This window comes from Saccoglossus kowalevskii, chromosome 3 (genome assembly GCF_978046115.1).
Source record: "Saccoglossus kowalevskii chromosome 3, keSacKowa6.1, whole genome shotgun sequence".
Lineage (NCBI taxonomy): Eukaryota > Metazoa > Hemichordata > Enteropneusta > Harrimaniidae > Saccoglossus > Saccoglossus kowalevskii.
Window position 1 is genome coordinate 14,903,370 of NC_140643.1, and position 15,300 is coordinate 14,918,669.

The following is a 15,300-nucleotide window of genomic DNA, read 5'->3' on the forward strand; positions in this document are numbered from 1 at the left end:
CAATGCGACTAAAACAGTAATTGAAATTCAGCACACTATTTTTTAAAACGCGTTGCTTGAATAAAACTGACCAGACACATTCAATTTACCAGACTATTGAACAACTAGGAAAAGTGAAAAAAATACTTCTTATCGCCAGCATAAATGCGTAATTATTTTTTTTACAGAAAAAGTAATTTTTCACCTTTGGTTGAGTAACGTGTCGTAGAATGCAGATACGGGCATGCAAAATACACTTGTGAAAAGCTTGAAGTCTGGCGATTCTAAAAATATATACTTTCCCGGGTCTATTTGTAGTCATTTAGTCACAATTAGAAGATGAAAGCAAGTATGCAAATAATAGTCCCGCTACCTTAACTAATTTTTTGCACTTAACACAGATAAAATCTTGATGAAAGTGAATTTTAAGTCATTTGTACTTGCATTTCCCAGTCGATTGTAAGCATATAATCAAATATAAAACACTGCAGCTCGCATAGGTTTGAATTGAACAGCAAAAACTCTGTACACAAACATTGAAATTGATTTCTATTTTCTATAAAAATACCAATAAATTTACAATTGTGTAGCTCTGCCAACTGAAACCTTGTGGAAATGGTTAGGTTCTAACTGACTAGACTGGATTTAAATCAAGTCTAGTTTATAATCAATTCTATTCCTCCCTGAACAACTGCCAGTCTCTCAAATACTGGCTACATTCCTATTTTTTGCACATAACACAGATAAAATCTCCATGAAGTAGTGAATTTTAAGTCATTTGTACTGGGAAAACTATCAGAAAAGGTTAAGACGTGTGTTCAAATCAATAATAATGTAACACATTTCATACAATAAAATGTGACAAATTTCCCATTCCTATTTAAGAGTTTGTTTACCCACGATCAACCCTAAGTGGGATATTGCACTCATAAACAACCGATTATGAAATCACACTCTATTTTTAACTATGCATGCTTGGTAACCTAGCAACCAGAGACCATGACACTAATTTTTGTGTTTAAATACTTATTTTACTGTTGTGTATGCATCACACCTATATGTTTATAAACTAAGGTCTTGTAAAATACTTTATTTTAGCGAGAAGAAATTTTCGCTGTAAAAACCTTTTGGCTGTTTCTAGGGAGTTTATTGTTTTTACTGATTTTTGATGAGTTGAATGTAAAATATAGCAAAAAAGGTATATTCGCTGGATTTTATTTTACACTGAAAATAAAGGATTTTACAATACAGTCTTCTGTCTTTCTCTGTATAACACTAGTTAACTATAAAGATGGTTTACATGTATTTCTAAAAATAAAATAGTTAAATTATGATACAAATAATAATACACTGAAGTCAACAAAGGCATGTTTATTCTTATCAATCTTTTTACAATTTATAAATTCGAAATCATTGAAATCCAAATAAACAAACGAAGGATCTACAAAATAAGAGAAAGGTAACCAGGCTATCCTGCAGCAATCAGAGTCAGTCTATGTTATGTACGTCACTATAAAATATATACAATGATATATACTTTTATATGTAATTTATAACATACATGTACATGCCTTTGCTGATTTCAGTGTATATCAGATCAATATGTACAAGGTTCTGTACAAAACTATTGTATGTATTATCTCAGGGCATAAATGTAACAATATCCTGTAAATGGGTTGTAAAAAGATAGGATAGGATAGGATGGGATGGGATAGGATGGGATGGGATGGGATGGGATGGGATGGGATGGGATGGGATGGGATGGGATGGGATGGGATGGTTTAGTTTAGTTTAGTTTAGTTTAGTTTAGTTTAGTTTAGTTTAGTTTAGTTTAGTTTAGTTTAGTTTAGTTTAGTTTAGTTTAGTTTAGTTTAGTTTAGTTTACATAAAATAACACGACTATTCTAAAATAATTTTAAAATCTGAAATACAAAATTAGCTAAAATACTACAAACATATTTGTCTACAATTGAGAAAATCTTGATAAACAATTCTTCATTTGGCAAGATTTGGTGATCTGGTGAGTAGAAATAGTGCATCAAGGAATTTGTTCCTGTGTTCTGAAAAACTGTTATGTTTACAGTAAAAAAATGTAATGTTTTTCATCACCCAGTCATTAGAGTCAGACTTGTTACATACCCCTGTCAATTATACAAATATTTGTTATTCTTGTTTACAGATGCCAAAAAAAATGGAAAAGGTAAAAAGAAAAAGAAATTGAAAAAAGGCTGGAAACAAACAAACTGGCGCTCAAGATCAAGTGATGACTCCACAGCCAGCGATGGGTGAGTTAATTTCATGTAAAAATATCAAGCTATAGAGGGCAGTATAACTTAAACAGACAAGCTATATTACTGTGGGCTCAGAGTATTTCTAATCTTTTAGATAAAACAAATAAATATTCAGTTTTCATGAAAAAAGAATCATAATCAAAGCACAGATGAATTTTTAAATAAAAAGCTGATCGTTTTCTTGGTCTTAGAGAATTCATTCTTTCATTTTAATGTAAATAACAAATGATTTGGAGAATTTATTTGTGATTTATCAGTATTTTAATGTGGCTCATTTCAGTTTTACAAATATTCATGTGTTGATTTTAATAATGATATTTTCTTGAGATTATGGATGGGCAGCCAATGTGGAATACTGATAGTAATATCATGGTAACTGTAATATTTGTGGCCACTAGTTTTTTTAGTACTTATTAAAATAATTGTGCCTGTACTTAAGTCTGTCAGGGCATGGTACTGAACAAAAGCATTCAAATTATCATTATAAAAAAAAATGTTTTTGTTGTTATATATCCATGGAGTCAAATAAAGTTTGTTATTTCAATTGATTTAAAGGGAAAGTAGTGAAGAAATGAAAAAGACTGTTGACAAGGTACCGTCCTCACCAGAAGATGAATCTAAGAATTTGGAGATTGCTCATCTGTATGCTGTAGTTAATAAACCAAAAGGCAATAAACCAAAAGCAGTGCCTCCTCCGAGGCCCCCTAACCCTCCTCCCATCAAGCCTAAAAATATCCCTCCGCCGGTACCTGCACCACCAACGAAGGAGCCAGATGTAGACCCGGTTGCTGTTTTGGAAACAGAAGAAATTAACTATTGTGAAAATATTGTGGCAGAAGCCAATGATGAGAATGACTCTGAGGATGATATCCCGTTAGGAGACCCAGACGATTTTGATGATGATTTTAGTGAAGAGTCTTGCACATATGATGAAATAGAGGGTGTGAAAAAGTCAGAAGCAGAAGTTGAACCTGTCAAATTCAAGCTAGCACCAATCAATGTTAGTTGGTTATGATACCAGTAATGGTTGACATATGGTACCTTAGAAAATAAATGCCCTGGATTTAATTGTACTTAGTCTAATTTCAGTATTTAAAATTTATTAAAAAAATTTTGTTACCGTGATTACATGCCCCATGTTAAAATGAATGCCTTCTTCAAATTCCATTTCTGTGTTTGCACCTTAGATTCACACTTTGCACCACTTTTCCACAACTTTGCACCTTAGATTTGTATTTTGCACAACTTTTCGACAACTTTGCACCTTAGATTCACATTTTGCACCACTTTTCTACAATTTTACACCTTAGATTTGCATTTTGCACCACTTTTCCACAACTTTGCACTCTAGTTTCATACTTTGCACCTTAGATTCGCATTTTGCATCACTTTTCCACAACTTTGCACTCTAGTTTCACACATTGCACTTTAGATTTGCATTTTGTATCGCTTTTCCACAACTTTGCGTCTTAAATTCGCATTTTGCACCACTTTTCCACTATTTTGCACCTTAGATTCCCATTTTGCACCACTTTTCCACTATTTTGCACTCTAGTTTCATACTTTGCACCTTAGATTCGCATTTTGCATCACTTTTCCACAACTTTGCACTATAGTTTCATACTTTGCACCACTTTTCCATAACTTTGCACTCCAGTTTTACACATTGCACCTTAGATTCGCATTTTGCACCATCTTTCCACAACTTTGCATCTTAAATTCGCATTCTGCACCCCTTTTCCTTAACTTTGCACCTTAGATTCACATTTTGCACCACTTTTCCACTATTTTGCACTCTAGTTTCACATTTTGCACCACTTTTCCACAACTTTGCACTCTAGTTTCATACTTTGCACCAATTTTTCACAAGTTTGCACCTTAGATTTGCATTTTGCATCACTTTTCCACTACTTTGCATTCTAGTTTCACACTTTGCATCACTTTTCCACAACTTTGCCCCTTAGATTTGCATTTTGCATCACTTTTCCACTACTTTGCATTCTAGTTTCACACTTTGCATCACTTTTCCACAACTTTGTCCCTTAGATTTGCATTTTGCATCACTTTTCCACTACTTTGCATTCTAGTTTCACACTTTGCATCACTTTTCCACAACTTTGCCCCTTAGATTTGCATTTTGCACCACTTTTCCACTACTTTGCACTTTAGTTTCACACTTTGCACCACTTTTCCACAACTTTGGACTCTAATTCACTACATTCAATTACCCACCATAGACTCCGGTCAGTCAAAATGACTATTTTGAACTGTAGGCATTAATTAATCAGCGATTCTGCCGATGACGGAGAGATAGAATCTAGGTCAGGGGAAGCCCCATGACCCCAAGATTCTTTTTCCCTTACGTCACGAACCACGTGACCGAGGCCATATGGTAGCGCCATAAACGGCTGTACAATTACTTTTTTTTTTCTTCTCCGCCTCGTCTGGAATGATTCTGAGCGGCTCTGCCTGGCTCGTTTGCTTAAACCTGTCCGGGTTTCTAGGGTGGGTTATTGTCGCAGCCGTGGCATACGACATTCTAGATGGTAGGATAAGTTTTCTTGTCTTTTTTACCCTCGTGTCGTTTCCGTGCACCTTTTTACAACTGTTTTTGTTCCCCTCATGCATGTCGTCTTTTATTTACAATGTATTTAGAAATGTATAGATGTAATGACAGCACCCGGGCTCGCTGCCGTTTTTTTGGTCTCCTCGTGTTTCGAGTCGACTGTGCAGTGGTTGTATTCAGAATTTACCAGCATAGAACCCGCATCCAAAATACTTTTGTCGTCGCTGCAAGCAGGGTTTGGGTTTTTTGCCATGAAGGCACGTGTTTTTCACTGGAGTTCTGAGGCCTGAGATTTTTCTTTCAGAGCCATCAAAATCGCTGAGACTGACTGCGTCGCTCGTCTCTTCACAGCAAGGTCGCGCGTTCAGTAAACAAATCGGTTAAACTGAGTTGCGTGTTTGGCATGAGTGGAAAGTCCTCGCGCTTGGCTACCGGTGCTTCGTGTACCGGGACGTCGAGTAGGAGACCCGATGCTGTGCCCCTGGAGGCTTTCCTCCTGTGGGGCCCAATGCGGGTCCCTTTGTGGACCCTTCCTTGCATGGCACCGGGTTTGCCTCCGAGTTGAGGGCTTTGGTCGAAGGACTGTCGGGGCAATTGCGTCCCTGGCAGGCCAAGTAGATCAGACGCAGTCGTAGCGAGCTCTCGGTGGGCAAGCAGGAAGAAACACGAAAGCATGTTTGCATTCAAACACATCTCTTCCGGGGAACCCCTGTTCCCAGCTGCGGCTCTCCCACTAATTTTGGGTGAATGCCACTGAATGCCAACGGGGTGCTGGCAGCCAAGCCTCCGATCTCAGGGCAGGGCTTTCAGGGCAGGGCACACGTTGACCCCCTCCTACTTTCAGCCAGCCAGGGTTCGTCGCGCGGTAACTGTACTACGGTAACGAATTGATACAGCCGGTACTCCGGGCAGTCCCTCAGAGTCTTCCATTCGTAATGACTCGGTGAGCCACGCTTTTGGGGTGATGCAGAGTATCATCGATCCCAGTGATACGATGTAAATACCCCCACCCTTGATCCTAAGGCGACCACCTAGGGTTGCTTCAACGCTTATGGGATCATGGGTGTCGGGATCCAAAGCAACCCCGTCGGCACGTCTCTCCCTGTCCGTCTGAGTGCGTAATGGGGCGCAGGGCACGCAAACAGTGTTGATGGGCGGACGTTGGTCAGCCGCGGAGGACGTAATGCTTAAGGCCCCCGGGTGGGGAAAACATTAGGCAACACTTCCCGCTGGACCAAACGCTATCCAGTCGGTGTGGTTTTGGGATCAGACCCCATAGCGTGGGATGAGACCAAAACGCCCCCAACCGGATCCCAAGGCTCCTTCCTCAGACCCCGGTACCACGAATTTCCGTTTGGCAAACCGGGCAAACGTGGACAGCCGCATTCCATGGGCATTCTCGCCAGCTCAATCGGAGACAACCCATCCAGCCCTGAGAGCAGAGTTGCTTGAGGGCATTATTGTGCGTGCCCAGGACTCTGGAGACCTCAGAGGCAGAACGCACCAGCCTCCTAGACCAGGTGACACATTTACTGGTGGGCCACCGCACATCTACGTGCAACATCCCCTAGTGTCAACTGGCTTTTGGCGGGGGCCACTACTGTGCTACGAGACGCAGCTTTAGACGCACATGTTTTCGCCGACAAGCTGAGTCAGGGGGTACGTCCCCACCTCAGTGACGCAGACTGGACATCTTCCACTATCTTTGTTCAGGGAATGGTGGGTACAGTCTCGGAGCTTCGGAATGCAATGAACCAGAGGGTTCAGATCAAATCCGCTAGCCAGTTGGCCCTGCCAAGGGCAAGCAGAGGGCACCCCAAGCACAGAAAACACAACGCCCTAGGGCGTCATCCGCTAGCCAGAGTCAGCCAGGAGGCAAGCGCTCATACCCTTCCAGGGGAGGGAAGAGTAGGGGCGCGCCCCCAGGGAGGAAAGAGCCAGGTGGTAGCTTCTCACCCTCCCTGGGTGGACGTCTACTCCGGCAGCGGGGGAAGCGTGTTTGACGCTCACCTCTGCAACTGGGGGGACAGACATGTGTTCGGTGAATAGCCAGGTCACAACTTAATGACTACTTCAGGCCTTGGAAAATGCACCTCATGGGAGAAGAGAGCACCCCCCCTCGCAACTGCCGAACCCATGGGCACATATCCCTGTCGTACAAAGATTGCGCCGGTGTAGTCCGGTTTGGAGACAGCGGGTGACCGATCCCTGGACCTTTCCAGGTGGTGATATTCTGTTACGGGATACCGCTGAAATCTCCATCTCCCCCGTCAGTGTCTCCCCTGTTGGGCACTGCCAGAGGACTCCCGCAAGGCGGAAGCAATCAGACAGGAAGTAGCAGTTTGCTGTGAAAAGGCGCCTTACACAGGGTACATCAGCCGGAACTAAATCCAGGCTTCTACCCAAAGGTGTTCGTAGTACCAAATCTACAAGTGGCGGGTGTCCAGTTCTGGACCTAGGCAGACTGAATCAGTATGTGCTCCTCGATTGGTTCCACATGGAGACACCATTCAGGGTTGTTCTCTCCATCCACTGTTTCGACTGGCTAGCCCCACTAGACTTAAGCGGGGCCTACCTGCACATAGAGATGCACCTAGCAAGTTGCCATCTCCTTCGAATCGCCCAGCTGGGCCAAGTATTCGAATTTCGCCCAACCCGACGGCGCTCTACCAACGAGCCCAGCGGGTATCACTTACACGCATAGAGGCTCTCATTAAACCTGCACATATGAAAGCTTTATCTGAGCGGGCTGCCAACGTCCTGGCCAGGGCGAACAGGGATTCCACCAATGCAGACATTTACTGATTGGTGTAGCAGAAGGGAGATTGATCCATACCATCCCTCTATTGGCCAGGTAGCAGGCTCTTTCGTCCACCTAATTGACGAAGTGGGTTTGTCCTACGCAGCGTTCGTTGGCTACAGGTCAGCCTTGTCCCCCACCTTTGAAAACGTACGGGAACAAGACTAGCCGATTGTCCTATTATTAGGAGACTATTTACTGCTTTCCAGACGCCAAGACCCCATACAAGGGAACCGCCCAACTCGGACTTGTTGGCTGTGTTGTCCGCTCTAAGCAGACCGCCCTTTGAGTCTCTCTGATCAGCACCACTCAAATTTTTTGACTGGCCCTCGCCTCAGGTAGGCGTTGACCAGAGCTCTGGGCATTGTCCTTCTCGGATGATGTACCGCTATTATGGACAATCAAGTTGTACAAAAGACACATCAGGTTTCTCGCCTAGAACTAAATCCCAGGACACAATCCTCACCCGATCGTCATCCCCCGGTTGTCAAATTTTTGTCTCCCCGGAGGGTCAGGAGGAATTGCTTCTCTGCCTGGTTCGAGCACGGAGTTGCCACCAAACCATACTAAGGATTCGGGACGGGGTGCCAGGCACATATCTTTGTCTTATGGCCCAGGCAGGCAGGATAGACCGGCCTCCCTGACTTCCATAACCAGGTGGTTTACTGCGACAGTATTAAAGGTCTATAATACTTTAACTTCCTCAACATTGCACTTTAGATTTGCATTTTGCACCACTTTTCCATTACTTTGCACTTTAGTTTCTTACTTTGTAACACTTTTCCACAACATTGCACCTTAGATTCGCATTTTGCATCACTTTTCCACTACTTTGCACTATAGTTTCATACTTTGCACCACTTTTCCATAACTTTGCACATTAGATTGGCATTTTGCACCACTCTTCCACTACTTTGCACTCTAGTTTCACACTTTGCATCCATTCAACACAACTTTGCACCTTAGAATCATTTTGCACTACTTTTCCATTACTTTACACTCTAGTTTAATACTTTGCACCACTTTTCCACTACTTTACATCGTTGATTCACCTTTTGCGTCACTTTTCCACTACTTTGCACTCTAGTTTCACACTGTTTTTTGCTGAGTAATCCTCTAGGATTTTGGAATTATGTACACATCAGTGTTTGAAATCACTGCTACCTGGTACCGGCTTGTAATAATGTGCCTACAAAGAACATTTTCTGATGGCATATTTTGATATAGAAAAGGGAAAAATTAAAAGTTTTTTGATTTGTATCCAGCACAAACTGTATGGTTATAGTTACCAATCATAGTTGATATGAAATAACTATATTATTTTTCCTGACTTGTTATCAGTCATAGTTGATATGAAATAACTGTTATTCTCCTGACTAGTTATCAGTCATAGTTGATATGAAATAACTATTTTTCTCTTGACTAGTTACCAATCATAGTTGATATGAAATAACTGTTATTCTCCTGACTAGTTATCAGTCATAGTTGATATGAAATAACAATTTTTCTCCTGACTAGTTACCAATCATAGTTGATGAAGAGGAAAAAGAGTTTGACAATGAGGCTCACAAGGTAGCACATGAGTTGATGGTAACTGAACAGAAGTATGTGAACAGGCTTTACCTTTTGGATCAGGTAACTTTTCAATAGATTACTTTAACCTTACCATACACCATCCATACACCATCAATCACTAAGTAGGATTTCTTGGCCTGTCAGGTTTGAAAGCCTGTTGTTATTTCTCTGTTTCTTCTTCTTCTTTTTCCACAACTTCTTTTTTAAACCACTGTATCATTTGGTCTGAAAATGTAGCTATATGGTATCGCTCAACAAATTGACTGAAACAGGTTTTTGACTAGTCACATGATTTGGCCGCCATCTTATAATTTGTAAAATCTGGAAGTGTTCAATTGCACCATTTTCCAGGGGTCTAAGACTCCCAAATTTGTTTGTGTACCATCTATGGTATATGTGTTTTAATTGCAGTTATTGTTGATATGGACATGCAAACTCTGTCATAATGATGATATCAGGCAAGAGATATGACAAATATATCAGATGACCACATATGGTCATGTCACCTCATTAATATGCAAATATAATATGCATATATAATGTATAATCTTGCACGCTGTTGCAGTTACATATGTAGGGACATGCAACCAGTGACATAATGATAGCATTGTATATGAATAATATATAAGATGACCATATATGGAAATGTGTCCTCATTAATATGCATAAATGTGATATCTTAAGTACTGTTGCAGATAGGAACATGCAACCAGTGACTACCATTACAGATAGCCATATAGACTGCACAATTCAAAATTTTCAAAACTTTTTTGATCAAATCCTGATAATTACTGCTCTGCAGCTATTTTTTTTAGATTTATTCTACAGCATGTGATTTTGATTTTAATCTTGCAGGTATTTTTCTTCAAAATTGACATCGAGAACCGGGCTCACAACTGGTTTCCACCTGATAATGTCAAAGACATGTTTTCAAATGTAAAGTCTATTTTCAAGTTACACAAGGATTCCCTTTTACCAAAGTTAGAGGAGAGATTGAAAGAATGGTAAGATCCAAATATGTAGTATTTTATTCTATGGTGATGTATGTGAATTATATAATTCATGTGTCATCATTGGGTCATAGTTTATAACTTGCATATATTTGCATATTTACATATACATGTTGTAGTCTCCTCAGAAAAATTGGTAAGTTTTGTTTTCTTTTCATGAAAATATGTGCAGCATTCAGTCATGAATAAATTTGGATAATATGCAATATTTGGATAAAATTGTTAAAAAGTCCAATACTTGTTATCTTTATTTTCAAATGGTGTTCAATTATTAATCGGAAACTACAGAAAAATACAGAAAACTTAAAATTTTGGTAATTTGGTGCAGTGGATAGTGAGTTGAAGCATATTTACAAGGCAGAATTTGATAAGTCGTAAAAAAACTGTCAACAAATAAGCTGCTCTCTGATTGGTCTAACTGTTAGTTGTTAGAGTTTGGGTAGCCAATCAGATACAAAATTGTAAGTAGTTTCACAATTACTCATTGACTGTATAATAAAACAATAAACAACCATGGAAGGTGTGTTTACCACAAGATTTTGCACAATCTCAACATATACACAAGAGCTTCATCAAGTAGGTAGAAGTGGATTATGCAAAATCAAGTGATACCGGTAGCATACAGCAGTTATAAAAACACACAAGTTGTTGAGCATATTTGCACCCATATTTCGGCATTGCATGGTTTATGCTAGTTGCTTCTTAGTTCCATCATTGATATACACGTGTATGTAAACTCGTCTCAATTAACATATTTTTTTTTAAAAAGTACAGAAGCTGATTATTTGTGTACATACATGCATACAGCATCGTTGGTAAAATCCAGAGAAATTAATTGTCTCATTTTTATATTTTGAGCCCAATATACCTGATATAGTTGCAGGTTTCTATTTCTGTATCTGTGGTATTTTTGCAGACTTAAGTTTACAGCATATTTCCCCCCTAATGTTTGTTATTCACATTCAAGGGCCTGCTTCTAAACATGAAAAACTGTGGTATATGGTGTATTCTACCACTGCTTGCATATTTAAAAACATGCTCTCGCCCAATCAGAACAACATATTCGGACAATTGCTAGACAGGTATATTTTTTAAAAAAATGTTAAGTATGGAAGGCAAACAAGGATAGAATATGTAAATTTAAACACTACATAACAACTGTATCTGTTGTATGCTGTAATTTTCTGTTTACAAGAAGCAATGATCCGTAAATCGTAAGTCAATAACAGTTGGTGGGGTTTTGCCTACACCTATTTGTTGGCATAACAATTTAATTCCATTCTGTGTTCCATTTCTCAGGTCATCTAATCCGAGGCTTGGTGATTTGATGACCACATTTGCTCCATATTTTCAAATGTATACGTCGTATGTGAAGGAATTTGAACGCGCCATGGAACTTTTAAATTCTTTGATGGTGAAAGTGCCCGACTTTGCTGAACTTGTTCGGACAATTCAGGTATGTTTCCATACAGTGCCATGTCATATATTAGTTCAAAAATGGAAATACACTTTTGTTAAGTATAGTTTGTATATGAAGACATTGTAGTTGGATACATCAAAGATGACAGGCAGAGCTGTAGGTATAGGTGATATTGTCATTGTTGTCATCCCATGTCAACTTTTTACATCTGTTGTCATCGAAAATAACAGATGGAGCTGTTAGTATATGTGGTTGTCCATCGCCCCCATCACCTTTGTAGCTCCATTGTCTATTACATGTAGGTTTAAACATTTCATAACAATATCTTGAATTCTCTTATTTTAGCAATTTTTTTTTGGTGAAAATGCTATTTTTGACTTTTTGAAATAATTGAGCATGCCCTTAGACTGAGTTATTTCAAACATCAGGTCACATGTTCTTTTTATTATAACATTTTTAAAGCTGTATTAGACATATTCCCCTTTTCTACTTCATATGCTGCAGGAGTTCTTTCTGTTTTCTTTAATTCTGTCATTATATTACAGAAAGACAAAACCTGTGGTAACTTATCCTTGCCTCATCATATGTTAGAACCTGTACAGCGGGTACCTAGATACCAACTGCTGCTTGGAGGTATGTAATTATTAGTCCCCATTCGGACGGAGTCCGAAAACGGGGACTTATGTTTTGCCCTGTGTGCATCCGTCCGTCCGTCCGTGATCACCTGTATCTTGAACATGCATGGACCGATTATGTTCAAACTTCACTCATACATCACACATTATATGGGACATATGCACATGCATTTTTTTCATGATCCGATTAACGATAGCCGAATAGCGGCCATTTTAAGGCTGAAAATGCATCAAAATCGCACATTTTCACCATTCCGGACCCGGATCTCAGTTATGCATGGACGGATTTCGTTCAAATTTGGTACATACATTAAACATAATAGGACCTTGATGCACGTCATTTTTTTTTTAGGATCAAGTTTGAAATGGCCGACTGGCGGCCATTTTGTTTTAAAGAATTCAGTTCTGGATCCGTATCCGAGACATGTCTGGATTGATCAAGTTCAAACTTCACACACACAAGGTACATCATATCACAAATATGTATGTGCATTTGTTTCATGATCCCATTAACGATAGCCAAATGACGGCCGCTTTAAGGTCGAAAATGCATTGAAATCGCACATTTTCACCATTCCGAACCCGGATCTCAGTTATGCATGGACGGATTTCGTTCAAATTTGGTACTTACATTAAACATAATAGGACCTTGATGCACGTCATTTGTTTTTCCGGATCAAGTTCGAAATGGCCGAATGGCGGCCATTTTCTTAAAGAATTCATTTCTGGATTCGTATCCAAGACATGTCTGGATTGATCAAGTTCAAACTTCACACACACATGGTGCATCATGTCACAAATAGATATGTGCATTTGTTTCATGATCCGCTTAACAATAGCTGAATGATGGCCATTTTAAGACCGAAAATGCATTAAAATCATGTATTTTCACAATTCCGGAACCAGATCTCAGTCATGCATGGATGGATTTTGTTCAGATTTAGTACAATGTGTTGTACATATGCAGGTGCATTTCGGTCATGATCTGCTTTGAATGTATATGTCACTCAAATATGAACGGAACGGGGACGTGTCATTGACAATGACTTGTTTTGTATCATTCACATACCATTTACACATAGCCTTTATGGACTGATACAGTGAAACATATCTAAACTGAACACCAAATGGACTGATACAATAAACCTGTCTAAACTGAACACTAAATGAACTGATACATTGGAACCTGTCTAGACTGAACACCAAATGGACTGATACAGTAGACCTGTCTAAAGTGAACACTAAATGAACTGATACATTGGAACCTGTCTAAAGTGAACACTAAATGAACTGATACATTGGAACCTGTCTAAACTGAACACCAAATCGACTGATGCAGTAAACCTGTCTAAACTGAACACCAAATTAACTGATACAATAAACCTGCCTAAACTGAACACCAAATGGACTGATACAGTGAAACCTGTCTAATCTGAACAACAAATGGACTGATACAGTGAAACCTGTCTTAACTGAACACCAAATCGACTGATACAGTAAACCTGTCTAAACTAAACACCAAATGGAAATATACAATAAACCTGTCTAAACTGAACACCAAATGGACAGATACAGTAAACCTGTCAAAACTGAACACAAAATGGACTAATACAGTAAACCTGTCAAAACTGAACACCAGATGGACTGATACAGTGACACCCATCGAAACTGAACACCAAATGGACTGATGCATTGAAACCTGTCTAAACTGAACACCAAATGGACTGATACAATAAACCTGTCTAAACTGAACAACAAATGGACTGATACATTGAGTCCTGTCTAAACTGAACACCAAATGGACTGATACAGTGAAACCTATCTAGACTGAACAACAAATAGACTGATACAGTGAAACATATCTAAACTGAACACCAAATGGACTGATACAATAAACCTGTCTAAACTGAACACTAAATGAACTGATACATTGGAACCTGTCTAAACTGAACACCAAATCGACTGATGCAGTAAACCTGTCTAAACTGAACACCAAATTAACTGATACAATAAACCTGCCTAAACTGAACACCAAATGGACTGATACAGTGAAACCTGTCTAGACTGAACAACAAATAGACTGATACAGTAAAACCTGTCTAAACTGAACACCAAATGAACTGATACAATAAACCTGCCTAAACTGAACACCAAATGGACTAATACAGTAAACCTGTCTAAACTGAACACTAAATGAACTGATACAGTGGAACCTGTCTAAACTGAACAACAAATGGACTGATACAATAAACCTGTCTGAACTGAAACCAAATGGACTGATACAATAAACCTGTCTGAACTGAAACCAAATGGACTAATACAGTAAACCTGTCAAAACTGAACACCAGATGGACTGATACAGTGACACCCATCGAAACTGAACACCAAATGGACTGATGCATTGAAACCTGTCTAAACTGAACACCAAATGGACTGATACAATAAACCTGTCTAAACTGAACAACAAATGGACTGATACATTGAGTCCTGTCTAAACTGAACACCAAATGGACTGATACAGTGAAACCTATCTAGACTGAACAACAAATAGACTGATACAGTAAAACCTGTCTAAACAGAACACCAAATGGACTGATACAGTGAAACATATCTAAACTGAACACCAAATGGACTGATACAATAAACCTGTCTAAACTGAACACTAAATGAACTGATACATTGGAACCTGTCTAGACTGAACACCAAATGGACTGATACAGTAGACCTGTCTAAAGTGAACACTAAATGAACTGATACATTGGAACCTGTCTAGACTGAACACCAAATGGACCGATACAGTGAAACCTATCTAGACTGAACAACAAATAGACTGATACAGTAAAACCTGTCTAAACTGAACACCAAATGAACTGATACAATAAACCTGCCTAAACTGAACACCAAATGGACTAACACCTGTCTAAACTGAACACCAAATGAATTGATACAATAAACCTGCCTAAACTGAACACCAAATGGACTAATACAGTAAACCTGTATAAACTGAACACTAAGTGGACTGAT

At 39.4% G+C, this 15,300-nt stretch overlaps 1 protein-coding gene across 3 annotated transcripts in view; it reads left to right on the forward strand.

Annotated features, from left to right (window-relative positions):
* LOC102806647 (FYVE, RhoGEF and PH domain-containing protein 2-like) overlaps window positions 1-15,300 on the forward strand; it is a 36,467-nt gene that overhangs the window by 9,585 nt on the left and 11,582 nt on the right. For all 3 annotated transcript variants that reach the window (XM_085496801.1, XM_085496802.1, XM_085496803.1), the window contains 6 exons: window positions 2,159-2,264; window positions 2,826-3,270; window positions 9,155-9,271; window positions 10,067-10,215; window positions 11,521-11,677; window positions 12,187-12,274. In XM_085496801.1, the coding sequence (XP_085352927.1) occupies window positions 2,159-2,264; window positions 2,826-3,270; window positions 9,155-9,271; window positions 10,067-10,215; window positions 11,521-11,677; window positions 12,187-12,274 (1,062 nt within the window). The remainder of the gene's footprint in view (window positions 1-2,158; window positions 2,265-2,825; window positions 3,271-9,154; window positions 9,272-10,066; window positions 10,216-11,520; window positions 11,678-12,186; window positions 12,275-15,300) is intronic.